The sequence below is a fragment of the Dromaius novaehollandiae genome, chromosome 6, assembly GCF_036370855.1.
Source record: "Dromaius novaehollandiae isolate bDroNov1 chromosome 6, bDroNov1.hap1, whole genome shotgun sequence".
Classification (NCBI taxonomy): domain Eukaryota; kingdom Metazoa; phylum Chordata; class Aves; order Casuariiformes; family Dromaiidae; genus Dromaius; species Dromaius novaehollandiae.
In genome coordinates, this window is record NC_088103.1 from 5,875,010 (window position 1) to 5,901,964 (window position 26,955).

Below are 26,955 nucleotides of genomic sequence, written 5' to 3' on the forward strand. Positions count from 1 at the left end.
TTCCCGGGCTCGGGGAAAACTGCAGCATGGTAAACTGGGTAGCGTTTACAGCTTGTTCTTGTTTGGTTTATGCCTCAGTCTCCCAAAGCTCTTGCTGGAAGCTGAACCTTGCTGGTCCTTTGGTCCCCAGCCTGAGCTGCTCCATCCTTCACGTGCAGCCAGCGCAGCAGTGCTTGACTTGCAGGGATGCAGCTAGGAAGTGTTTTGCAAGCAGGCACAACTGCTGTGCGCAGGCAGGAGCACAGAAGTGAGTTGCCCAAATGTGAGTCAAGGCTCTTGGTGTGGTCTGGTGTCCTAATCTCACGGGGAGGAGAGCGAGTGAGCTTGGTTTGCCAAGGGGAGTTGGATGCAGGGAGCAGAGCTGCGTGCTGTGCCTTAACCACCTTTACGGTGCCTGTAGCAGGGACTGGCTGTCACAGTAGAGAAGACCCTCACTTGGATGCCTGCCTCCCCTTGGGCTGGGTGCCTTTGCTGTGGGGCTGCAAAAGTGCCCTGACTCAGGTCAGAAAGCCTTTGAGGGGCTCTGGCAGGGCCCTCTGCCATTGCAAATCGGCAGAGTGAACAGTGCTGGCAGTTTCCAGCCACCAGAGCCTGCATGTGCCCGTGAAGGCAGGGCAGGGTGCTGGGCAGGGCCCTGGGTGGGTGGAGGGAAGATGCAGCACGCCTGCATCCCCTTGGGACCAGGTGTGTTGGGGACTGTGGGCCATTGAGACCTGTGACCACTATCACTTGTCTGGAGCTGGCTAAAGGGAGCTGGGCTTAAGCGTAAACTCTTATTTCAGCAACTCTGAGTGGGAGCTGGTCAAGGGTGCCTGGTTCTCAACAAAAACGCAAAAGGACCCACTCACAGACCATCTCTCTTCTATGCATCAAGTAGCTGAGACACTTAATGCCTTAGTCCCAGCACTGACATTGGTTGGACTCCTTTCTGCTCTGACCGGAGCTTTGGAGCCAGGGTTTTTCTTCTCTTTGCTGGGAATTGCAGTGGCTGTTCTCAGACCACAGAGAGGGTCCAGGGCCTGTTTTAGTAGCAAGGAACTTCAGGTTTTCACTGTGTTTTCTCCCTGCAACCCCAGCAGGGGAGAGGAGGAGATAAACATGGGGATTGCCCAAGGACTACAAATCATTGCCCATGCTACTCCCGCCACTAAGAGAAACATCCCGGGATAAAGTTACTTCCAGTCTTTATTTGTATAAAAGCCTTCAACCTGAATGATAGCAAAATGGGGAGGACCAGTTTCACAACGAATGGCTCAAAATGGTCATAGGAAGGGTCATAAATTAATGGCTGTGGTGAAAACACTCCCAGGAAATCCCCTTTCGGGAGAAGAGTTAGTCGAGTGGTAATTTCAGAGCTGGAAAAAAAACCCACCAGGGGCTGACAGTGAATCCAAACCTGGCTTGGACCTGCCAAGGCCACTGGCAAGACACACTGTGCAGCTGGCCCCAGTTGCAGTGCTGGGCTGATGCAGGAGGTGGCCCATGGGCACTGTCCTCAGAGCAGGCACTGTCCCTGCTGTGGGGGGCACTGACCCCCACATACATGGCAAAGCTGGGAGCTCCTCGCCGTGGCCTCAGCAGGGAAGGGCCGTGAGGAGCAGGAGCTCTCAAGAGCCCCAGACCAGGGCCCAAAGAGCCACTTAGGCCAGGCATGAGCTACTAAACTGGGTGCAGAGCCAGGATGAGAGACGCAGCAGCACCCAGGGTACAGGCAACCCCGAAACAACTAAGAACCAGAGCCAGATCAGAAGGAGCTTGGTGGAGAAGGGCAGTAAGAAAAACAACAGGTCTTGTTTGGGATTTTCCTGGAGGGAGAGTGGTCTTGGCACTGTCCATGTTCCTGGTCTCTCCCCATGGTTGTGAGCCCCCAGCTCGTGACTCTTTCTGGTCAAACCATAAAGCTAGAAGTCTGTTAAGGCACAACTCAAACATCTGTAAACACTGACGGCCTCGAGGGAGGATCCAGCAAGCGATTCAAGTACCATTGAAGCAAGATGTGGACGCTCTCGCTGTCCCACCCAAAGCGCCGGAGCCAGCAATCCTCCATTGCTGTGGCGGATGCAGCCTGGGTCACCTCCGGGCTGTGGGTGGCTTCAGGGCCACCTTTGGGGCGACACCTCTCTGAAACACAAAGGGAGGTGTCGGTGGGGGAATGGGGGAGCCCTGGGCTTCGCCGGGTCCCCCCGTTCTCACAGCCAGTGCAGAGCTGAGGTGGGGACAGGAGTGACCGAAGACGATGGCTGAGTCACCTCTGCCCAGCGCACTCGGGGGCCACAGGAAGGGCCATGGTGCAGCTCACCTGGGGCACGGCGGGGTCTGGACGGGCCTGGGACGACAGGGCTGCGGGCTTGGCAGGAGGAGCTGGCGGCAATGGTGCGTCTCCTGCGGCACAGCGGGGCCGGGCGAGCTGGCAAACGAACAAATGGCAGGGCAAGATACGGTGACGCAGGCTCCTTCCCAAGACGGATCCTCCTTCTTGTCCCTCTCCCCAGCCCTACGACACCGCCCTGGCCATGCTCCATCCTTGGCCTGACTCCTTGAAGCAGTAACCCAACAGCCCGGCTGCCCCTGGAGCTGCCCTGCTTCCCGGGCACCATTCCCAGTCCCCTCCCTGGCACCAAACACAGCGCGATGGGAGCTGCGCCCTACCTCCTTGCTCTTCAGCGCCGGGAGAGGCTTGCTGGGTGGATTGGGCTTCACCTGCCAGAAGGAAAGGAACGAAGCGACTCCTTTGAGTGACGCAGATGGGGGACAGGAACCCAAGCCAGGCTTTGAGACAGAGTAACGACCACCCCAGGGAGGAGGGCAAGAGGACGCTGCCCACGTGGCTCCTCAAGGCAGCCCCATCTTCGGCAAGAACATGCTGCCCAGGGGATGGAGATGTCCCGAGCTGGAGTTCGGGTTCCACCTCCGAAGTAGAGATGGGTTCCCTGCGGTGGGGTAAGGAGGTTGAGGGGGGAAGGAGCCCCCAGGGACCCAAGTGGGTGCAGGGGATTAGGTAGATGGTTGGTTTCTTGCTGGACAGATCTGTGATGACCTTGCCGCAGCCCTGGCTTTGGCCAGCAGGGCGGGGGGGGGGGGGGGGGGTTCATGTCCTCGCACTTCCCAAAACCTCACATTTTAACTTACCTCTCTAGGGGCCAGCAGAGGCTTTGCAGAGGCTGGGGGCAGAGGTGGTAAACAGAGCTTTGCGACACCCTTGAGCAAAGGAGAATCAAAGACCTGCTGCCTTGAATGAAGGACGGAGGGAGGCCAGTGGCCACAAAAACGCCTGGAGAGCTTTTGTCTGTGGTCACCACAGTCATGGGCACTGACAACTCCCAGGAACAGGCTTGGCAGGCCAGTTTCAGTGGTGGTTTCACCCAGGGGCCTGTGCCGCTGTATCACATGCCAAGCCAATGCCATTCAGCACCTTCCTCACCGATCTGAGGGATCACATAGATGCACCCCAACAAGTCTGGAGGTGTTACAGGACAAGGAAAGGTGCTGACAGCAAATGGCAGAGCCATGGGCTGGAGAGCTCAGTACGTTGGGCAGCAGAAAAAACCCTTATGTCCAGCAAGAAGTTGCCAGCACTGCCCTGGGGCAGCCCAGCCCCTGGCTCAGGGCAGGAAGAGCAGGATGACAGTGGGAACACGGCAAACCATGTCCCAAGCTGTGCAACAGGGACATGGAGACCCTGGCAAGGCCTCATGGAGGCTGCCAAGCTGGTCAGGGCCTGACCCACAAGGAGATGGGAAGGAGCTGGGCTTTTCGAATCTGGCCGTGGGGAGACCAGGGGGTCTGCAAGCAGAACCCTGTCCGCATGAAAGCCAGAACACTCCCACCTGAAGAAAAATGTTTTAGAGGCAGAGATGAGCCAGGCACCAGTCTTCCATCAGAGCGTGGCTGGCTCAAGCCTAGCTAAGAGTGACTTTTGGATGCACTGAGTACCATGCAGGGATGGGTGCTTACCTGCGAGGGCTGGCCTGGGGAGGCTGGAGACATCATCTGAGTGGCTGGCAGAGGAGGCTACAGGGGCAGCAAAAACAAGGATGAGACATTGCATTCCCGAAGGCACCCTCAACACTTGCCGCAGGCTGCTTGCAGCACAGCCAGCCAGGTCCACTCTATCTCCTACCTCCGGAGCTGGGCGGCTGGGCCTCACAGAGCGGGCGCCCTGCAGGTCCGAGGTTGTGGTGAGCAGGCTGGGGCTGCCAATGTCATGCCGGGACAGCTCGCTCTGCATGGGCCGCTTCCTGCCACCCTCCTGGAAGAGGGGATTGGTGAGGCCACGAGCAAGACTGGTGGAGATTCGCCTGCAATGCAAAGGACCAACACGGGATCAGCTTCAGACACGACCCGCCCATGGTGAAAGCTCCCTATCTGCCTTGGCAAGGCATGTGGAGACTTACCCTTTCTGGAAGTACCTCTTCCCACCACCTCTGAGGAGCACGAAGCCTCCACCAAGCAGGATGCCGGAGAGTGCCAACACAGCCAGCACGGCTGCCACGACCAGGCTGCTGCCCCCTGCGGAAACCCGGCAGGCATGAGACCCCCCCCCCGTGCACAGCACTGGGGCAGAGAGATGCCCATGGGCACCGACGACGGTGGGCTGACCTCCACCCTCAAGCTCTCGCCCACCTCCCAGCCCTGGCACGTGCATGGGGACGGTCTTCCCTGCCAGCTACGCACGCGGGGTGCCGTACCCGTGGTGATCTCCGAAAGCTTCTGCTCGCAGTACGGCGCTGCCCACCCCGGTTCACAGTGACACTCCCGCTTGTGGTTGCAAACCTGAAATCAGAGAGGGCAGAGTCAGGGGACACCGGCGAACCGCTCCTGTGCACCACAGGAGCTGGGGCTGCGGCCCAAGCTTTATGCCTTCTTTTGAAGACAACGACCGCTGTGAGCTGTGGGAGCAGGGAGACACGACCCATGAAATGACGCAGCCCAGACCTACACGTGCTCCCACCACCAAGTACGAGTGACCTGCACCAGCCCCAAATTCAGCAGGGCAGCTCCTTCCCTTACACTACGTTCAGCTGGGGAAGAGTGGCTGGACACCCACAAGCAGGAGCAATACAGGAGCGTTTTAGAGGGCTGAGCGTACCCCATGGTTGTTGCATTTTGCAGAGCAGTTCTTGTTGCCGTAGACCAGGACGTTCTGGCAGCGCCCGGCATAGCAGACCTGGAAGAAGGCAGGGGGCTCTCAGAGCAGAGCAAGCCACCTCCCGGGGACAGGGCCACCACCATCGGGTGCCACATCCAGCCCGGGGGGTTTCTCAGCCACCCCAGCAGCGCAGCCTGCACACTCACCATTTCCTCCCCACACTTGGTGCCTGTGGGCACCAGCCTGAGATTGGCCACCGTCCCGCTGGCATCGTTATCTGTGATGGCTGCTTTGCACTTCAAGCGGCCAAATGAGAGGGAGTACGAGCCGCCGCCGATGACGGGGCTGGTGTTCTCGCTCAGACACAGCAGCGTGCCACACTTCACATCCCTGCGAGAGGAGGCAGAGGGGGCCGTGAATGCAGGGAGCCCCAGCCGCCAGCCCAGGCTCTCATCCAGAGATGCGCCAGGATCAGGAGAGGCGCCAAGGGCTGGGGACTTTGCTCAGCCCCCCAAGGCCATCGGCAGGCACAAACCGCTCCGGTGCTTACTTGGGGCTGCAGGGCCTCTTCCCCGACTCGGTGAGGCAGTGGAGGTACAGGTTTTGCTCGCTGTTGTGCTTAAAGCAGATGTCGGGAGCCACCTGGGCCGCTGAGGGACACACAGAGCAAAAGAATCATGCAGAGGGATCACGCAGGCATCAAGCCGGCACAAGCCACGTGGCTCAGCATCGACGTGAGAGCAGCAGACACCATCCACCCCTGGTCTCAAGATCTGCCTGACCCTAAGCCGCTCTCCCAGGCGCTGCTGGGCCACCTTCCCAAAGTGGGCAGAGAGCAGCTCTAACATCTCTGCTAGCGACGCAAGGACCAGCCAGCCGTGGGACTGGCCTGCAGTCGAGCAAATAGCTCTGGGCACAACCGCCCTTTCTCCCCACGCATGGGGCGATGAGAGCGGGCAGCGGGAGGGTGCATTACCTGCTCCCCAGAGCCTGCGGCACTGCTCGCCGTGTGAGGGACATGCCCCGTTGTAGCAGTACCCGTTCCCGTTCTGGCACGGGATGCCGTTCTCCTGGAAGACGTCCTCCGGGCACTCAGGGCTGAGGCCAGTGCAGTGCTCGGGCAGGTCACAGCCGTTCTTGCTGGCGCGGCACAGTGTGCCGGTAGCCTTCACCTGCACGAAAAACAGGGTGTCAGCACCACCTCGACTCCCTCTGCACCAGGTTTCAGCCCGATTCAGCCCGCACCTGGGTCTGCCTTCAGTGCGAACCATCCCTCTGCACCCCCAGAGAGGGTGTCTCAGGCATGGCAGCGTGTGGCAAAACCGGGTGAAAACCCTCGCACAAAGACACTTGCTATTGACTGAGCTACTGCACAGGACAGACGCTACCAGGCCTCAGACAAGCTGGCCTTGTGGTTAGGGATTTCACTGCTCAAAACACCCTGTGCTTTACTTACAGTCTGGACTTGCCCTGGCTCCTCTTACAGCCTCGTTTGCTCAAATCAAAGCATTTTCCACGTCTGTGCTTAGAAACCAATGCAGGTATCGCTTAACTTTCTCTCGGACAAATGAAAGGGCCCAGTAGTTTTCCCTGACCATAAGTGAGCTCTCCATATCTTCTCTGAACACTTCCCCATTTTCCAACTTCTTTTACCCTGCTCCAGACCAAACAGAGCTGAGGTATCCGGACCCAAGGATGCCAGAAATAGAAGCTGCCCCATCTGCCACACAGTAGCTCTCATCCAGGATGGTGACTGCCAGTGTAGCGAAAGCATCGGATGGGAAGCATGACTTTCCCCCAAAACTGCTTGGTGCTTTTGGCCTTGGACAGGCTGCTGGGGGGGCAGGGAGGGGAATCTCCACCCGTGGGTGTTTTCAAGGCTTAGTTGGAGAAAGTCCCACTGATCTGGTGTTGGCATGGTTGGGCCCTTCTCACCAGCACTTCTGTGATGTTCTAACTATCATGGTTTCCCTCTTGCATCTCTGTCTGATTGGATCAAAAAATGGCATCTCTGCAGTGGATCACAAAGGGGTTAGCACAGGAAAAGAGATGATTTTGCAGGTGACACACCAGCCAGAGAGCAGCATGGTCTCCTGTGGCTCTCCAGGGCTCACAAGGTCCTTCTCCATCAGGCTTTGCATACAAGTTGCCTCTACCAGGGAGCCCTCAAGGAGCCCAGAGCAGAATCATGCACCTGTCAGCTCCCTTTCCTTTCCCAGCTCATCCCCTTTCCCGCAACGGAGGCTGGAGGTACCTTGCAGTCCTGGCAGCACGCTCCACGGGCGCACTCGGCTCCCTCTCTCAGCTGGCACGTGGTGGCATTGCAGCAGCGATCGGAGCACTCCTGCAAGGCAGGAAGGGACAGGGACCGGCAACTATTAGCACTGCCTGGGCACGTTGCAGCTCTCCCATGGGCTGCTCACGTAGGCAGCAAATGGCTTAAATTTTGCACTATTGGACAATGAGACCGGGGCTGCTCACAGTCCAGCATCCACTCCGGGTTCAATGGCCCTTCAGCATCAGATAGGAACAAGTCTGGAGGACTCAGCCATGACAATCTTCAGTTTTGGCAAGGGAACCACCCAAGAGCCTGTTTCCAAGCAAGCCTCATTAAAACAGACCTGTTCTTGAAATGAAACCAAAAAGGACCTGTTTTTGAGACAACAGAGCCAGGCAGTCTATAAAGATGCTGCAGGAAGAGGAGCTGCATATGGTCTGAGTTCATGTGCCCAAGGACCAGGCTTTCTGTAGCCAGAAGACTAACAAGTATTGGCCTTGCTTTAGCTGCACATTCCTGAGAGAAAACCCCATTGCCACAAATCCATGCTTCAGGGAGAGCAGGAAGAGCCTCCTGAAAGAGGAAGCGATTGAAACCATCTTGTAGATCTCCCAAAAGACCCTTTCCTTCTTCCTTTTTCAGGGGGACCCAGCTGCAATATCACCAGATACAGATGGCAGTGTGGAAGCCATGGGCATGAAGTGGCACCAGATTGAACCATGGGGCAAAGACACAGCATCTTCCCAGTTCAAAACACAGCAGGGTTACATCACTGACTCTCTAAGGGACCCTGCGCCGTGTCAGGGGTGGGAATACTATGTGTTTATGTTGCTGTCACCTTTTGATTTGGGAAATGAAGACATGCAAATTGCAGCTCTTCCTCTGGGACACATTTGGGTATGGAGGAAAAAGTGCTCTCCATTTTGCTTCTTTCTAATGTACCCTTTCAAATGCAAACAAGGCCATGCCAGATTCCAGGTGTAAACTGTTCTGGCAGCCTCTTTAACCCCTTTGCCAATATCAAAATGAAGGATTACAAAAGATTTTTCAGAAGATGTAGATTCTGGGGGTGAACAGGCCCTATGTGGGCCCCTGGTCTTTGGAAACATCTTTTGGAAATCTCCAAGAAGGCAAAAAACATGAGGTGTTCTGTGACTGGCTGCATTAGGAGAGAAACAGCTTCCCTCAGTCAGACCCCCAGAGCAGGGCTGTAACTGAGGGATTTATCCCAGGGAAATTACCTGGAAATTACCCCTGGAAATTACTTTGTCTCCACTCTTCCTACCACAGTGCAATGATGGGCCTGAGATGTAGTGCTTCTAGTGGTGAGGAAAAGCTGAGCCTGGCTTTTGAAAGAATGCCATGCCATGATGACCCTTTCTGGGCTCATCTTTTGTCAGAGGACATGCTGGGGGATGTCTTCCCAGGGATATCCTTCCCAGGAACTCCCCCACTAACATCACAGCTGGCTCATGCTAAAGTGACCAAATATCTTCCACCAGATATCTTTTGACAGAAACATTAGGAACATAAGAAAACACTATTCATCAGGTCTTGCAGTGCCCAGTGTCCAGGGAACGTGCTTGCACAAGCCTCACTGGGTCTGAATGATAGGGTTTAGGGTTCAGGTCCCCGCTGCCCTCCTTCGTTTCCAGCCTCTCGGCAAGAGTGACTGTACCTCCGGCGCGCCACAGTCGCACTGCTCTCCTCGCTCCACGAACTGGTTCCCACACACAGGCCCCCCATACAGCTCATCAGCCTTGGGGACATTCAGCAAGCAGCTGGTCCTGGGGTCTCCAAGGAACTGCCACATGTCGTGTTCACTGCAGCTGCTGAAGAGCTTGGGGTAAACCAAGCTTAGGGAGGAGAAAAACGGGTGGTCACAACCAGAGATAAGAGCCATAGGGCCTTTGCAGCCACCGTCCCAGAGAGCAACTGGAGGAACCCTCTCCAGACTCAAGCGTAGCTTCAAAGGTTGATTACCGAAGTGGTGAATGAGACCTCAGGTCTCACTGGGACGGTGCGGGGAGAGAGACATTTAGAGACATTCACTACCCAGGGATATTCCCCTTTCTCCTTCACTCACCCAACACTCGCTGCCATAACACATCCTCCATCACTTTTGGGGACAGGACAGTGGCAACTAGCAATGTCTTCATCGTGAGACATGCCCAGGTTGTGCCCCATCTCATGAGCCATGGTGGATGCAACACCAATAGGTTTCTCACTGTGGTCCTGCGGGACAAGAAGTGGAATGAGGTTCAAACGCCTCCTTTCCACAGCATCTCTGCAAGGCTCATTGTTGCTTTTCAGCAGTTCAGTGCCAGGACTTGTTGCTGTCTGCAATTCATTCCCTAACACTACCACGCCAGCATAAATGAGGATGAAAGCTGGGCCTGGTCCCACAGTCTCTGAAGACCTCCAGGCTGGGCTCTCAGGGATATAAGTCAACATATACATATATATATAGTGGCTACTCTGAAATGAAGCTTTTGTGGTGGTTCTGGACAGCCACAGGTCCCACAGCCAATGGCCCATGTCATAGCAAAGGATGCCGTCCCTGGGGAGGGATGGAGAGGCTGAGGAGCACAGTCAGGATGACTGAGGAGCGATTGCAAATCATGCCCCAGCCACCTGAAAGGTGGTGTGAAGAGACCCATGCCTATGGAGCAGCTCTGGGAGGCTCTCCTTATGGCTCAGGTACATCAGAGGCCTGCACACTGCAGGTGCCCAGTTCTGATGATCTCTCAGAGTCAGTCTCTCAAGGATCAGAGATGCCAGGGGCAAGACTTAGATCTTTTGAGTCAGCTCTATGACTGTCTATGAAGAAAGCTGGAGAAAAATGGAGGTGAGACTGCTCTGGGGAAAAAAAAAAGAAAAAGTAGGGAGTGTAGTTTGGTTGGGCTGAGGCGCTGGCCACATCTGCCCCTGCCTGATCATGGGATCGCTGCTGCATCATGGAGCATGCCCAGGCGGTGGACCTACCTGGTTGACACCGCCCGAGTCCCTGGTGCACATCGCAAGCTTCTTCGCGAGGCCTACGGTTGTTCCATGGAAGTCTATGCCCCTGTGGGAAGCAGACATGCCCATGATCGCACGGCCCACATGCTGACAGGGGCAGAAGGAGGAAAAGGTGCTCGGGTGCCCAGGGACCGCCAGGGCGGATGAAGTCCTGCCTGATCCCCTTACGTGATCAGCTGGGCATTGTCGTGCTTCTTCTTCTTCAGCAGTTCCGTCTCACGCCAATGGAGGAAGTTGTCCAGAGTCACTTCTGGGTTGGGACTCACAGTGATTTTGTCCTTGTTGCTCCACACCTCCAAGCCAATCAAGGCCACACGCAAGTGAAGAGGCTGATAAAGCTGAGATGGGAGACGACCCAGAGAGAGCACTTGGATTTAAGCTGCACAGCAGAAGAAAGGTCCCATCTGCCCACAGGAGCTGTGATTCAAGCCCAAGCTCAACTACTCATGCAATACCAGACCGGCACCCCCGGGGTACCATGGGCCCTGCCACAAAACAACAGGAGCATGGGGGACCAAGCAGAGAGGGTTTACTCAGGAGTGTCATCTCCAGCTGGCAATGGCCACCTGGGGCAGTTGGTGCTGTTCTTCCTGGGCTGCCGCAGTGACTGCAGGGGCTGTTCCCACACTGCCTACGAGACAGCGAGGCTAAAACAATGAGAGCAGGACGCTCATTCACCCACTTCAGAGACCTCGTCTGTGCTGGCACCCACTCCAGCTCACGGGTTGATGGGGGCTTGCTGCCCAGACGTTACAAGAAGAGTTTTGTCCCTGTTCCCTTATGAAGATGACTAACAGAGAGCTCAGAGGCAGCCTTCACTTGCCCTTGAGGACCCATCATAATATCTGCTTTGCACACCTAGTTGGCCAATGGATTTGGTCATTATCTGGTAGCCCACCTAATGGGCTTGAGATTTGCTCCAGCTCTGTCCTTTAACCCGCTCTGTTCTCTCCCCTTCTCGCCACTGCTGTATTCGTGGACTACATTTTTCACCTCCACAGCGGGAAGCCTTCCCCTGGAGGGTATGGGAACTGTGCTGCCGCTGTGGGGTCTGTGCGCATGCAAAGAGGGCAGATCAGGGCCCCTGAACTCACCTTGTCAACGTGGTTCACAATTTCCTTCATGCGATTCTGCACCGTGCGCAAGTCCTTGTACTTCCTGAACTATGGGAAAGAAACGGAGAGATTTCCAGGTTGCCTTCCACCTTCCTGCCACAGTGGAAGAGGATGAAAACACAAGAACCAGTTCACCCGCCCTTACCTCCTCGTTGTCCACAACCAAGACCAGCTCCACATACCGAGGCCCTTTGTGTAGCGGAGCTGATTTCTGAAAAGGAAGAGGAAAATGGATGCAAGGAGGAGCTCTGCAGCTGACCATCCCACGGGATTTGTTAGATCCCAGGGCATCTTCTTGTCTTATTGAGGGTTAGTAGCTCTCCTAGCTCTGTTTCCTGCTGTTATTTCGCTGGGTCTTTCAGACACCTTCCAACATACAAAGGAGGCCTCCAGCCTGCTACTGCTGCAGGCACTAGAGAGGTTTTGCAGGTGTCAGCGGCATATGGGGAGCACCTGCGTGGGATGCACAGGGCAGCGGAAGGTTCACGGGGTAGAAAGCTGTTCCTGCTGATGGTACAGGATCTGAGGACTTGCTCACACCAGAAGCAAGGCCAGTGAGCCTGGTAGGAACCTCTGTTTGGGCACCTGATTGACAACACTTGGGTGGGAAGAGGGGAGCATCAACAAGAGATGCAGTATGGCCCAATTCCTCTCCCAGACTTTAAAAGGCAGGTGCCGGGATCTTGGCTCTTGCAAACTCAACTACAGCAAAGAGGAGCAATGTAGTTCCTAACCCAGTGATGGAGCTTCATGGCTGCAGCAATTTTTGGTTCGTGGTCATATTCCAGGGTGGCACCAGCTTCTTGGCATGTGCCACGCTTCATCCGCAGGTGAGCTGCTCTGTACACTGCGTGCCATCCAGCCTCATCCTCACCCAGGGGCTCCAGCACGTAGGCAGTCTCGTTTACCCGGAAAAATCCACTGCCAAAAAATGAAGGAAGACATCAGGTCAGGTAGGTGTTACACACACAGCCTTGAAGAGAGAAATACCTCACATGATGCTGCTCTGAGCACAGACCGACAGGACATGTCTGGACACTGTACACACCCCTGGGAGTGCCTCTGATGCAAAACTGCCAAATCCCAGCTAGGAAACCACTCATCTCTTTCCCTACCCACTCACGGTTCCTGTAGGCAGGATGGCAGCTTGGATGAGGTACAGGCCATGCATGAGCCGTGACAGTCAGGTCCTTCTGGCTACGTGCATTAAACTGAGTTACACTCAGTAGAAAGGCCTGAGCAGCCCTTGGGGTGGTCCTCAAAACACCATGCAGCTGTACGGAGGTACCAGGTGCAGGAGCTCAAGGTAAAGCCAGGGACTGGGCACCTGAGGCTTGTTTCCCTGCAACCTTGCCTGCCACCCAAGGGCACATCAAGGAGATGCTGCAGAACAAAGCTGTCCTTGGACTTGCTGGGAGATGAGGAGCAATAGGAAACACGTTCATAGCATTCACTTCTGGAGGCTGTGGAAGTACAGGCTGGACAAATGGACAATTAGGGGGTGGGAAACTGGCTGAGCTGCCAGGCTGTCGTGGGAGTGATCCATGGCTCAGCATCTGTGGACGGTAGCAAGGGCCAGTACTTTGGGCAGCAGAAACCTGCTGAGGTTCAGCAAGGAGAAGTGCCCGGTCCTGCTGGGTCAGGTTTAACACGGTATTTAACATGGCTACTGATCAGCTCTGACCTTCAGGATGCTTTCTATAAGGTGTTGCAAACTTGAAGGTCTTTATTTTAAAATCTGCAACATCAGCCATCACAAGTCTAATATATTGCAGTCTCGGTCTGTAAAATCAAGACATGTTAGCTATTTTATAGTGAAAATACACAGCCATGGCTTGTTGCGTCTTTCTGAATCTGCATTATAGCCGCCTGCCTATACATCCCATGTCCTCTGTGCACATCACCTGGCCTCAACGTACTTGTCTCCTGTCCTGCCCTTACACATCTTGTCCTCCTCCAACACATGCATATCACACGTGCCATGTGTGTACACGTGGTGCTGAGCCAGGGTCTCTGCAGGGACTACAGCCCACGCTTTCAAGGTGAGGAGAGAGCTGCCACAAAGCTCCAGCCTGACAACCGATGCTTGCAGGACCTTGCTACTAAGCACCTCCCCTACGTCAGGCACTACCTGCCCTTCTGCCACCTCTCCTGTGAGAGACACTTGCCTCTTTGCTGGTTATTAGACATGATCGCTTGCAATTTTTAGCTGTCAGCTGATCTTAAAAGAAAGAAAATAGCAGAGTAAAAACCTTCCATGACAAACTGAGTAACTTTCCATGGACTTCGTGGCTGGGGTTACTCTGCAAGGATGCTCTCTGCCGCTAAACAAACGGAGACCCAAGGTGTCTTTCAGGGAATGAGCAGCAGTGCTGTCCACAGTATATGTCCACGACCCCCAGAGCCCAGGGTGGGCAGTGAAAGAAGCAGGCTGACAAGCAAGAGGCAAGCTCCTGCCATAGCCTGAGGAGTCATCCCACAGCAGGCTGCCTGGGGACATGGCCAAGGAGATGTCTGTGCCAAATGAGTTTTCCATTGGCCTACAAGAAATGAGAAGGCCAAGAACTGGCCAGACCCTTTGGCTCATCTTCCATAGCTCCTCACCGACTCTTCTAGAGCCAAGATTGCTCCCACAGTGCAGCTCAGCTCCTCCTCTTCCTATGCCCAGAGCACAGCACAAGTGGCTGACCCACTTCTGTGTGTGCATGAACACCCTTTTCTCATGCCCTACATCCATGCAGGCTGTGAGTTCCTCCACGTGAGGACTCTCTTCTTTTCCCTTTGGGGCCTCCACACTCAGCTCTCCTCTCCACAGCTCATCTCCAGACTCAGAGCTTCATCAGCTGAAGTCGTTGCCAATGAATGGACCAGCGATTTCCCCAAGGTGACCACATCTTCAGTCATGTACCCCACCCAGAGCTCCTTAGATGGGGGTTGATGGTGAGACACAGCTGGCCTTATGCACCTTCTGCCTTCCTTTTCCTCTATATAGGTGCTGGGCCGTCAACTCTAAGAGCTCAGCTTGGGAGGTCACCCAACGCTAAGCCTGACTGCCGGCAAGTAGGTTTGCGACTGTGAGCACACACTTTGTGCTGCAGATCAGAGCACCGTGGACAAGTCTGCTCCAATCTACCCCAGGGAGAAAGGATAGCTCCAGTCCCCTCCTTAGCCCTGGTAGCTCTCAGGACAAGCTATCTCACTGCCCAGGGAAGATACACCTCACCATGACCTCCTGTTGTGCTCCAGTTTCCAGTTTCATCTACCCCAGTGGCATGAGTCGACTCCCCAGAAATGACAGGCTTAGCTTTAAAATGCAGTGTGTGTGTTTTCCTTCTGGGCTCTAAGCCATTGAGGTCATATATTCAGCATTCCCACCACCCAGAGGAAATGGACCTTTTTTTTCCCCCCCTTCTGGTGAAAGCTGAATTCTCTCCTCCACCAAGACAGACCAGAGGACTCACCCTTACACAGTGTTGACTCTTTCAAGAGCAGCACTGCAACGGGCAGAGAAAACGAGCCATTGCAATGCCCTTCTGAGTCCTGGTTCAGTACTGTCCGCCTGGACAAGCTGCCAGAGCTGATTCCCTTTGCCCGCTCACCCTTGCCCCAACCAGTGCCCTGGGTAAATCAAAAGTCCTACCTGAGCCCTTTGCAGGTGCTGATGCTTGCTGCTGAAATGGCATACCCCCGAACATGGCCCTGGTAAAAGCAATGATCCTGCAACAGAGAAAACAGACGTGTAAAGGCAATTTACATCATGCTGGAAACAGAGAGAAGAGCCAAAGAGAGAGACCCTGAAGGACGTAGGGCAGTGACCATCCTTTCAGTAAAAATCCCCCCTCTTGGCAAACTCCTGTGCAGCTGAAGTAGAAAGAGGGCGATTGATGCTGGGCCTGGGAACGCTGTTGCCAAAGCAAAAAGCAAGAAGATTCTTCCTGCCACAGGCCCAGTGGACCCTGCAATAGCTCCTCAGGTCCCCAGGGCCATCATGATTCAGCGTGAAGGCCTGTGAAAGCTAAAACACACACTGAGCACCTTGAAGCTATGGAGACCCAACCAGAATAATATCCCCTGTCAATAAAAGCCGTCCTCCCAGGGGCTGTGGCACTGCTTTCTGAGCCAAACCTACATCATTGCTGACCTTCCTGCTAGCATTTTTTTGGCAAAAAGTGGTCTGCTCTAGTCACAGCCAGACTCTGTGAGAAATAGGTGTCACTAGCTGTGTCCGTGTGTGAGCTGGGGCTGGTAAAACTGTTGGCCATCTTCTTGGCACAGGGTGCAGGACAAAATGCCTGTGGAGCGCAGCAGGCTGGCCCATGAGGCTCTTCCCTGCCATCGGTGCCTGTGGATCTAGGGAAGAGCGGAGGCTGAAGCACATGCCGACAAGGAGAGAGGGCAGAGCCACCAGCACCTCGCACTTTGCAACCTTCTCCTGTGGGTCCCGCACTGTCAGCAGGGCCTCCCTCACCCTACAACCCACTCTTCCAGCAGCCTGCTGCAACGCAAGCCCCATACCTGAACATCTGGCTTCTCTATGATCTCCGTGCCGTCGGCCAAGTAATGCATCTCGGTGTAATGCTGTCCAAGCAGCTCCCTGCAGGAACGAGACGGGGTGTTAGCAGTGACAACTCTTTAAGGTAGAGGGTGGGAAGGTAATGCACATATCACAGGTGGACTCAGCATCACTCCGGACCTTGCAGGCCAAATCCTGCCTGCCAAACCTTCAGCACAGTGAGCCCTGGGCGCGGAGGCTGAGGTGCTCCTGGACAATTATATTTGGATACAGTGGGCCCATGATCTCACAGGGTGTGTTTCTCAAGGAAGAAGAAATGAGGTATTTTTCTAGCAAGGATCTGGGCCGAAGGGATCCCTGTGGTGGTTTAGAGGCAGCAACCCTGAAATCCGGAGGGTCAGTGCCAGCTGACAGGGCCTCTCCACCCGCATTCAAGGGTTCCCTCTCCAGGCCCTGATGCTGTGACAGAAGATCTCAGAGGAGTTACATTTGAAAACTAGTGTAAAGCGAGTCTCCCAGTCACCCCAGCCCTCCCTGCCCACCAGTACTCACTTATTCTTCTCCAGATGCAGAACATAGTCCTTGCCTTCAGCATGGATGCTGTAGAGGACGTGGTCTGGATAGATGCTCTGCATGAAACGAAACGACAGCACAAACCCACCATTACCAGGAGCACGAGTTGCAAAAGGCCTTTTTGCCCAGATACAGCCCAAAGAGCACATGGGGTCTGCACAGACCCAACTGGGAAAGTGACTGAGGGACGGGGACCCCCTCTCGTCACTGCCCAGAGGCAATGTACACACTCACCCCAGAGGCATTCAGCAAAGACACAGGAAATCAGAATGAAAGGAAGAAAGTACATCTGCAATAATGCAAATCCCCAACGCATCCTGAGATAAAGAACGAGTCATGCTGGCAGTGAAACAGAAAGTCAGCAAAGGCTTGCTTCCCGTGTCTGACACACAGCCACAGACAGGCACACAAGAAGCTGAAATTTCATACTCATCAGTCACAAGAGCTCCTTTTTTGGGACTGTGTTCAGCACTTACTCATAGGCAGAACCACAAAGCTCTCCGGTGCACAAAAGCTTTTCTCGGCAGAGACTTCCTTATCTCTGACTGATCTAACATCATGATCTCTCTATCGAGAGTAGACTTTATATCATTTTGTATCAGATACCTCACAGCATCACCAGAGTGCTGGTGGAGGGGACCTCAAGGAGTCTCTAGTCCAACCTCCTGCCTCCAGCGCTGGGTCAGAGTGGACATGGCTTGGCCTGGCCGAGCCCTGAAATCCCCAGGACAGAGACCCCCCCCACCTCCTTGGTGGCCTGTCCTAGGGCTGCTCACCCTCCAGGGGAACAAGTGTGTCCTCACCGCTCCGTGAGGGAAGTCCTCAGTCCTGTCTGCGATCCCTTGTGATCCCCATCCCTGGATGTTGGAGGAGAGACCTCCAGCCATACCGTCTCAGTGGGGCCACCGGGAGAGACTGTGATCCCTCGTGCGGTGCTCCAGGTCAGGCCGTGTCCCTGGCACCATGCGGGACCTCCGCACCTACCACCTGGGCAAGGACACCGTCTATGAAGGCACCTCCTCAGTTCTTGCGGGATCCTAAGGTGAGGGACCAGGCAGAAGGCAAAGCAGCAGCTCCCACGGGGCTGGCATTCCTCCTGGGCCAGGTGTTCGGCCTCTCCCCAAGGAGGATGACGGTATCTATTAGCATACGAAGGCTCAGCACTCCCCAGAGGGACTCTACAGCCAGGCAGGAGCTGGGGTTAAGTGGAAAGTCCTGCTGTCTCAGCACTGCACTCAGAGCCAGCTAGGTCAGGGAAAAGGCTTTTCCTGTGAGTCAGTTGCCCTAAATTCCACCCATTTGCATTTCCAATTTGAAGGGATGCTTGGGGCGATAGGTTTCTGGCCGCAAAACATCCTCTCTGCACGCCGAGTGAGCCCCGGCAGGTTTCCTCAGAGGCGAGGCAACCCCGGCTGCCCACGAGCACGTCCCTTGCACGACCAGCTGCACGAGCGCGTTGTGCTCCTGCGAGGAGCTGCTGTGGGTCCCCGGCACATTTTTCTCTTATGAACAGTGTCTCACGTGTGACGTGGCCTTCCCTTCGAGTGTCTGCCAACGGAGTGATTCTTTGTTATTGTTGGCAGGGCCAGAGCCAGAAAAGGCCCTAAGAAATCGCTGGAAAGGACTTGGAAAGGGGTGGTGGGTCAGAGGGGAGAAGAGCAACTGTCTCTTGGAAAGAACCGCAGTGCAAGTTAAAATAAAATAAAATAAAACCACCCTGATAAAGCTTCCCTGAAGCACCTCCTTCCTGACTAGTGAGGGCTTTGTAAGCGCTCCAGACGGGAAGGCTTTGAAAGCACAGGCAGCTCAGTCCTGCCTCTGCCAAAGCCTCGCTAACCCCACGGCAGTGCTGAGCAAGCAAAGGCAGAGCTGTGGCCACAGCAAACCGGGGGAGACCAGGGTTTTATCCTAGCTAGTCTGATCAAGAGGATACCCAAAGAGCTTGCAGAGGACTGGGACGTGATTTCTCTGTCCCAGCCCCAGCAAAGGGTATTTCTTCTCCTGGTGGGAAGATGCCACAGGTCTCCCTAGGACAGCAGAGATGGGGTGCTCACCGCACCAGGGTGGTTCTGCCTGGTGCTGGGTATCAGCAGAGCTGCGTCACTGAAGAAGAGGGAAAGAAAGTGGGTCACTGGGCCACTGCCGTCTCCTGGTCCAGCTCCAGCCACACAGGTCCACTTCAGCGAGGAGGAACCAACTCAGCTGCTCTGACCCCGATACTCTCACCAGGCGCCTGCCTGCCCGAAGGGTCCCCTTGCCCCATGCCCTTTCCCCTGGAAGGCCACACGCGTGCATGACCCTGTCCGACACCCAGGCTCCAAATGTGGAGCCAAAGGGACCCCGCAGCTCCCTGCCACCCTGTGCTGCTCCTCCACCTCCTCTGCTAAGTCCCAGTGCTGCCTGCAAAGCACTGAGCGGGAAAAAACCTTGTCATTTAAATACATCTCTTTAAAAAGCTAGAGCATGAGGAAAAGGTAGGTGCCGCTTCCATAGACAGAAGTGTTTAACTACAAAACCTGAGAAGTCACCTTTACTCAGCTTCCTCGAGGAACAGATTTAAACTCTTTCAACCTAGCACTTCTTGAAGGTCCTTCCATTGCCCTGTTTTCAGGTCCCTTTACGCGGAGAGCCTAGGTTTCCCGCACACCCTTATCACACCCTACCGTGCCCCTGCTAAGCAAGGCCGATGACTCAGGGTGGGAAAGCAAACCCATGCCCTTGCTGAAGGCTGTTATCTCAGGCACTCCTGTGCCACAAGAACCAGGTTTCACTCAAGCGTTTCATTTCTAGCCCTGCATGAACGCGTCACCGTTGCAGGGCTGAACGTTTTGATTTAAGCAAAGTCCGAAGAGTGGCAGCCCACTTAAAATGTCACCCACCGCCCCAGACCCCACATTTCCTGACTACTCTGACCTCTTCTGCACCAGTAACAAGCTCTCAGCCCATGCCTTTCCCACCAGTTGGCCAGAGGCACCTAACACCAAGCCACAGGAGGACCTGGCAGGGAAAACGCCCTTCCAGTCACCCATCTCCATTTCAGAGAGGGGCTTGCTGGTGGACAAACCCTGCTGAGAAGCATCTCCCGGGCCAACATTACTAGGAGAGCAAACTCCACTTGGGAGGAAGGAGGAGGAAATGGTTTGAATGGCAGGAGACTTTCTACCCTCATCACACCAGGTTTGGGAGGCCCGAGGCGTTCTCAGGCCGGATCCAGGTGAGACCAGGCAGACCCCACCAACCACCACCACCACCACCAGCAATCCCAGAGACACGCGGCTCAAGACAGCACGTCCCCTCCCACGCTGCCACGTGTCCATCTACACCACGGAGCACCGTGCCCGTGGAGAGCAGAGGGACGTGCGGTTCGACGAGCACTCTTTTCCGTGGGATCAGTGCAGAGAGAGAGACATTCAACGCACTTGGCACCAGATGGTGTCTCTAAATAGCCGGGAGAATGTGTATCTCGTGGACAAGTTTAGGTTTCGAGAGCGGAGAAAACAGATGCTTTCAGGGAGTGTTTTTGAAGCTATTTTATCAAAAAGGGTTTGAATCCCAAGCGAATGTGCTGTCCTAAGAGTTTACTAGGAAACAAATGTCCTCAACCTCCCAATCTCATCAGGTGCTAAAGTTAACGCTTTTAAGTCTTAAAAAATGAATCCAAGTGTTTAGCTGAGCTTCACTTCTTTTAAGGCAATGAGGAAAGCATCCTTGAGGTCAAGGCCACAATCCCAGGGAGGCCAACTCCAAGTGCTCAAAACTCCTGAGTCAAACCCCATTCCCTCCCCCAAATTACAACATTTCCCAAAAAAAAAAAAAAAAAAAAAAGGCACTGCGGTTCTTTCATGTGGGTTTCTGAAATTTTCTGATTCATGTTTCCCTGCCCCAAAGGATGAAAAAACAACTTAAGAAAACATAAAAAGAGAAAAGCTGATATCTCAATGAGACTCCACAAACCAGCACTTAAGAAAAGAGCAGACATCACAAGATCAGTACAAGACTGCAGAAGGCTGCAACACTGTCAAACGTCTCCAAAGAAAGCATGAAATAGGCTGCTCCCCATGCTGAGATTTCACCCGGCTATCAGTGGTCCCTATTTTGACCCGGAACAATCCAGGAAAGCTGTTCTGGTCTGATGCTTGGAGATATCTAGTGTTTGGGATGGAGGCAACGCAGAAAATGGGCACCGGGTCATTCATCCAGGCTAAAGGAGGTCCAGCTCCAAGCCTCACTCTCTGCTTGCATGCCAAGGACACCTCGCCAGCAGCTGCGGAGGATTTAAACATCAGCTGGACGCCCTGCAAGGCAGTGAGGGCAGCTGTGCAAAGACGGTCAGCTGGGATGCATGTGATTCAGGCTGCAGTTCCCGGTGGTTAAGCCATAGTTTCCCCCATCCCTCTCATCCATGCCTCTACCATGATCCAGTCCACAGAGCTGAACCAGCAGAAAACTCTTCCCTTTCTGCTTGGGCTTAGTCTCCTGCCTGTTTAGCTCCCTGGCAGAGCTTTTCGGGATGGGACCAGGCACAAAAAGCCAGCTGGGTTGGCTCAAACTATCCGCTTAAAGAGAAGCTTAGAATAACGGGGTGCTGGCTCCCCTCTCCAACCTGGCATTTGAGAGGTGACACTACTCACGGATTGAGCAGAGAGGTCCCTCTTCCCCCGAGCTGCTGGCACCCTGCGAGGCATCACTGTCTCATACTTCTCCACGTGGGCCAGTTTCTCCTCCAGGCTGGCAGAGACACCTGGAAAATCCAAAGGGCAAGAGCTTCGGTCACCCTCAGAGCTGGGATGCATAGAAATAACTGCGACGAGTGGGGACAAAGGCATCTCCAAGGTGGCCAAGATGAGTGCACAGAGGAGAGCAGAAAAAGCAGGTCGGGTTTCATGGGGGTCCTTCAGCAAACAGCCTGAAATATCCGCTGGGAATGCAACCCACTGACCGGCTCCAGGGACACCTCGTGCCCAACATATGTGGGGCTGCAGCAAGTCTGGCAAAAGGAAACGCACATTGAATGGAGAGGAAAAACCTTAGGAAGAGGTGAAGGGTTGCACGACGATCTGCAGCGTGTCCTCTAGCAGAACCCGCCGTGCTGGCCCCAGGAGAGGCCCCACTGCAGATGCCCCCTGCCAGCCCCCAGCACCGCTGCCTGGCACCAGCACCCATGGGACGCTCAGCAGCACCCACGCCCAGGACCCTACCCCAAATCTCCGGCTAACATCCAGTCCCGGGTAGTTACAGGACAAGCTCAGATTTATTTTTTTTCATGTCTAGCTTCTGGGGCTGCAGAAAAATGAAGGCAAGCAGGCCCTTAAAAGGCTGAAAAAAATACAAAGACCCTGATGCGTTACTAAACACGGAGGTTTGAAGCTCCCAGTCTCGACGTCATGGTGTGCGATCAGGGTCTGGCAACTCTCTGGGCTGCATTTTGCAGAACGGCTTGTGTTCCAGCTGGATCAGCCCCCTCCTCCCCCCACGTTGTTCATGCAGCAGAAAAAACAGAAATCCTCAGCGGTACATCTCCTCAGCAGCTTTTGTTCGCCTAAACCAGGGTTGCTAGGGCCTAATCTCTCGCCTGCTCTCCCGCCAAGCTTGCTCCAACGCTGGTGTTAATGAGATTGCATGAGCCAGTGCAGGGAGTTGATCCAGCTGAAAAATAGCTCCTTTTTTTTCCCGGGGGGTTGTTGGCAGCTGGATCAGCTTTCTGGCCCTGCTCGTACTGTGGCTGCAAGGGAAGGCAGGGGAATGGGTGGCCCGGAGGTGAGTAAGGCAAGACCAGGCTGTCCCAGCTTCAATCTTGTCTAGCAGCTCTGGGACTGCGGTCTCAGCCAAGGGCAAGGGCTGCGGATCCATGTCACACCTCTGCTAGGTTCAGCTCATCGCTCCCAGGCTTTGTGAACAACCAAGTTTTCTAATCCACTCTTCCAGTCTCAGAAATTAGAAACTTCTCCCTCCTCGAGGTGACAAATCAGACCCACAGCGAGCTTTCCCGGGACCCCCAAACTGGGACCTCACATAGCAGCCATCGCCGGGCACCCATCCGTGGCCAGCAGCACCCACATCGGCTGGTGAGAGGCAGCTGGCAACGGAGAGTGTGCAGGGATCGCACCGGAGCAGACCGCTCCATCTGCGGGTGCCTGGCGGCCCTCGCCCACGGTGCCTGAGCGGGAGCCAAAAGCCTTGTCACCACCCCCTCGGCGGGCTGAGTCACGGTCCCCTTGCCAGCATGGCACAGACTGGGGATGACAAATTTCTCTCGCTCGCCGAAGGCTGCTCTAGGTGCAATTACATAATCCTGCAAGTCCCATCTGCTCACCGCGCTCCGGAGCTGGACCACAACCGCACCGCCCGGCTGCCCCAGCAAGGTGACAAGGGCCACCCCAAAAACCGGCTGGGCAGATGGACACGGTCTTGCTCTCGAGAGCACCCGTGAAAATGGCTCTTGCTCCTTGCTGCTGCTCAGGTTAGGGGGCTGAAGCCTGGTGTTGCTGGGCTGCGATCAGACCTCTGCAGGTCCGACCCTCGCTGGACAACCGGAGCCAAGACGGGCTGGGACAGGGCATGGCAGCTCGGAGGGGAGAGATCACTGAAAGCATCGTGCCCGTCCCTCCGCAACGGGGAGCACGCATCCCTCTGCAATGGGGACCATCCCTCTGCAATGGGGACCATTGCAAGCAGAGTCAAGCTGATGGGGCTTTCTCTGGCTGTGAGGAGACAAGCCTGGTGCTTGGACAGCCGGGAGAAGCACCTCAAAGCCCGTTTTTTCCATCCTTTCCCCTCAGCCGATCTCAGGAAGAGGATGACAACGATGAGCACATAATTACCCTACGAGCCTGACACCGAGCTCAGCCTCACAGACGAAGCAGCCGAAATCTTTCCGAGCAGCAACTGTCCCGAACAGCCCACCTCCTCCAGCCAGCAATCCTGCTCCTGCCTCTCCCAATCACTGATACGAAGCCCTGTGCATCCAAGCTGTGCAAACAAGTCCCTGCATGCACCCCCCCCCCCCCAAAAAATAATAATTCTTACGGGAAAATTTGCACCACAGTCCCTGGCATCCCGGGCGTTACGCTCGTCGGGAAAGCATCCTCGGCCGGCGGCGGCACGAAGCCAGGCTGCGGTGCCCGGCGGCAGTAGCAGGAGGTTTAGCCCGGGCCCTCGGCGAGCCCCGGCGGAGCCGCGGCGGCAGCCGTCGCAGGGCGGGCTGAGCAGGGCGGGCAGCCCCGGCAGCTCGGGGGCCGCCGCATGGTTTCACCGCTTCTAGCCCGAAAGTTCGCACCCGCTCGGGAAAAAAAAAGCTCGGTTTTAAGCCCGAGGCATTTGTGGGAGAGGAGGAATCGCTTCTCAGAGCCCGGCTCGCAGCGCTTTCCCGTGGGGGGGTAATAGCGGAATAACAGCGCAGCCGGAGCCCGGGGAGCGGGAGGCACCGCGGCGGCCGCCCAGCCGGTGCCTTTCCGCGGCAGCGCCCATCCCCGCGCCGCCGGGGCGGCTCGGGGGTCCCGGCCCGGCGCCCGGTGCCGGGTCGCGCACTCACCGTGGCGGAGCAGCAGCAGCAGCAGCAGCAGGGCGAGGGCCGGGGCCATGTCTCGGCGGTGCAGCCGGCGGTGCCCACTGCTCCCGGCCGTGCCCCGCCGGCACCGGCCGCCGACAGCCCCCGCCCGCCGTGACTCACCGCCCGCCGCGCCGCCGCCGGGGCCGGGACGGGCCGGGACGGGGCGGGACGGGCCGCCCCCCCGGGGCTGGGGGCTGCGGGGCTGCGGGCTGGGGCCGCCCCGCACTGGGGGGGTGTCAGCGGGCACTGGGGGGGGTGACCGTGGGGCACTGGGGGGGGATCCCCGGGCACTGGGGGGGGTGACCGTGGGGCACTGGGGGGGGGTGTCCGGGCATTGAGGGGGGGTGACCGTGGGGCACTGGGGGGCGGGTCTCCGCGGGTACTGGGGGGGGTGACCGTGGGGCACTGGGGGGGGGGGTCCGCGGGCACTGGTGTGGGTGACCGTGGGGCACTGGGGGGGGGTGACCGTGGGACACTGGGGGGGGGGATCCCCAGACACTGGGGGGGGTGACCGTGGGGCACTGGGGGGGGGGGATCCCCGGGAACTGGGGGGGGTGTCCGCAGGCACTGGGGGGGGTGACCGTGGGGCACTGGGGGGGTGTCCGTGGGCACTGGGGGGGGGGGGTGACCGTGGGGCACTGGGGGGGGGGTGTCCGTGGGCACTGGGGGGGGTGACCGTGGGACACTGGGGGGGGGAATCCCCAGACACTGGGGGGGGTGACTGTGGGGCACTGGGGGGGGGTGTCCCCGGGCATTGAGGGGGGTGACCGTGGGGCACTGAGGAGGTGTTTGTGGAGCACTGGAGTTGCCCATGGTGCACTGGGGGTGCCCTGAGGTGATGGAGGGGCTGCGGGGGGGTCTGGGGCTGTGTGTGGAGGTGTCTGTGGGTCACTGTGGGGGTCCTGCCTGGCTCTGAGGTGACCCCGCAAGGGTACCATGTGGGGCTAAGCTGTAAGGGGGCCTGGGGGGACCAGGGGGCATTGGGGAGTATCAGTGGGGCATCAGGGATCCTCCCTGGTGCCAAGACAACGGAGAGGCCGGGGGCACCATGTGGGGCAGAGCTGGGAGGACCCCTGGGGGGGGGCCCTCCCTGCCCCAAGGTGATGAAGGGGCTGGGTGCAGGTGGTGGGTGCCAGCGTGGGCTGCGGCAGGGCAGGGTGCTGCAGGATGGGAGAAAGGCAGCGAGGGGGCTGGCGACTGTCTTCTGGGGCTCCCGGGGAGAAAGGCAGATCCCAAAGGACACCCATGGGGTTGTGCCGTACAGGCAGAGCTCAGGACACAGAGGGGACAAGGTTCAATAACCACAACAGAGCTCCCAAGCCCCCAAGGGCTTATATAATTCTTCTATAATTTCAACCCCCGGGCACTTGGAAGTCACCATCCTCTTAAAACTGTGGTTTAGGTGTTAGATGGCCACCGCATTCCTCTGCACATCGTCTTCTTTCTACGCCAACCCTATTTCTTCAAAATTTCTGTGCATCATGTTTCCTAAGCCTCTTCTTGTGCTTCTGGTGAGTTCGTATGGTCTTCACCCAGTTGTGCTCCCCACCTCTGATTTCGCCGAGATCTCTTCTTTACCACATGGCTAATTCCCCTTTTTCCCTTACCCACAGACTAGCTAGCAGAGGGGGTAATGCAGAGACCTGGGGACAGTGCGCAGGAAGATGCCTCTTGAACACTGACTTATGGTGTTTTCGTTGCATTTTGGGCCATGACCATCAGGAAAGGGAGCTGCTTTAAGGCTCTGTGCTGCCCAGACAACAGCCGAGTCCGAGCCCCTGCCACCGCGGCTGTGAGCGCCTGCCGACTGTTTGGCTGCTATCTTGGCACTGAATCAGGGTTGAGAGCTACAGCTTCCCACTCTGAAGCCACAGGTGAGGATTTATCTCACTGGAGATCAAGCAGCTGCAGAAGGGACCATGAGGGATTGAAGGCAGCATTTGCATTTAACAAAAAAAGAGGGTTGGACACTTAGTTTGGAAGTTGCAATGATTATGCGTGGCTGCATTTCGCCAGGATGCAAGCTCCCCAAAGCAGCAAACGAGTACAGGACAAAAAATTTCAAACCTTTGCAAAAATCTCAAAGCCGTATCGAAACCGTCACTGCTGAACACTTCCTGGCACAAAGGATGTGATTTACAGACCAAAACAATGACGTCATCACCAAAGAGACCAGCAAGCCCAGAAGGTCTTTTTAGCAGCTGATGTGTCAGCTCTGTGCAGGCATCAGTTAGTCATGCAAGCAGGACTTCCCTGGACTTGTGCCTCCGTCGAGGTGCCTAGCTGGTGCCTCCTGTTCCCTGGGATCACTCTTGAACCCTGCAGTGCTCTTGATCTGTAGTCTTGTGTTTGGGTCCGTGGGACTCAGCAGAAAGCCAAGCCAGAGCTTATGGCTCCACCATCATCCTATAACGCCCCATGAGTGTTTGAGGAGCCCTTAGGTAGCTTCAGGGACTGTTTGGCTCTTTGTTTTCATCGCTTGGGATTTATCATGTGGCCTCCTAGTCTATAGTGATTGCACAGTTCAACCCCTTTCAGAAGTGGGCCTGAAGCTACAGGTTTTGGAAAAGCCTGGGGGGGCCGGGGGGGCCTGCTCCGGGAAAGCCCTGCTGCTTGCTGGTGGTGGGGCAGCAGCGCTGATGGAGCACACGAAACGTCGGGCTGTGAGTATTAACGCGCAGGTACGTCGCAGGAGGGAAGGCGGTCTGTCAGTCAGAAGTGAAGGGAGGAGGTTGCTTAGACCATGAGACGTGGGCTCCACTTGTTAGAGGACAACGCGGCAGAAGAAACGCTTCTAGAAGGAATGCTAGAAGCTGC

At 56.1% G+C, this 26,955-nt stretch overlaps 1 protein-coding gene across 1 annotated transcript; it reads right to left on the bottom strand.

The window, feature by feature from the left end:
• Positions 1-1,167: 1,167 nt before the first annotated feature.
• ADAM8 (ADAM metallopeptidase domain 8) lies at positions 1,168-24,313 on the bottom strand. Its single transcript, XM_064513536.1, has 25 exons — positions 24,121-24,313; positions 21,221-21,330; positions 16,569-16,645; positions 16,019-16,097; positions 15,144-15,220; positions 12,238-12,424; positions 11,649-11,714; positions 11,483-11,551; positions 10,557-10,726; positions 10,353-10,434; positions 9,454-9,602; positions 9,046-9,223; positions 7,344-7,433; positions 6,066-6,261; positions 5,640-5,739; positions 5,296-5,479; positions 5,090-5,167; positions 4,689-4,773; positions 4,395-4,509; positions 4,121-4,298; positions 3,955-4,011; positions 3,130-3,198; positions 2,650-2,700; positions 2,300-2,407; positions 1,168-2,121 (listed from the first exon to the last, which is right to left on the bottom strand). Exons 1-25 carry the CDS (start codon positions 24,167-24,169, stop codon positions 2,071-2,073), a joined length of 2,655 nt encoding a protein of 884 aa, XP_064369606.1. The 5' UTR covers positions 24,170-24,313; the 3' UTR covers positions 1,168-2,070.
• Positions 24,314-26,955: the final 2,642 nt, after the last annotated feature.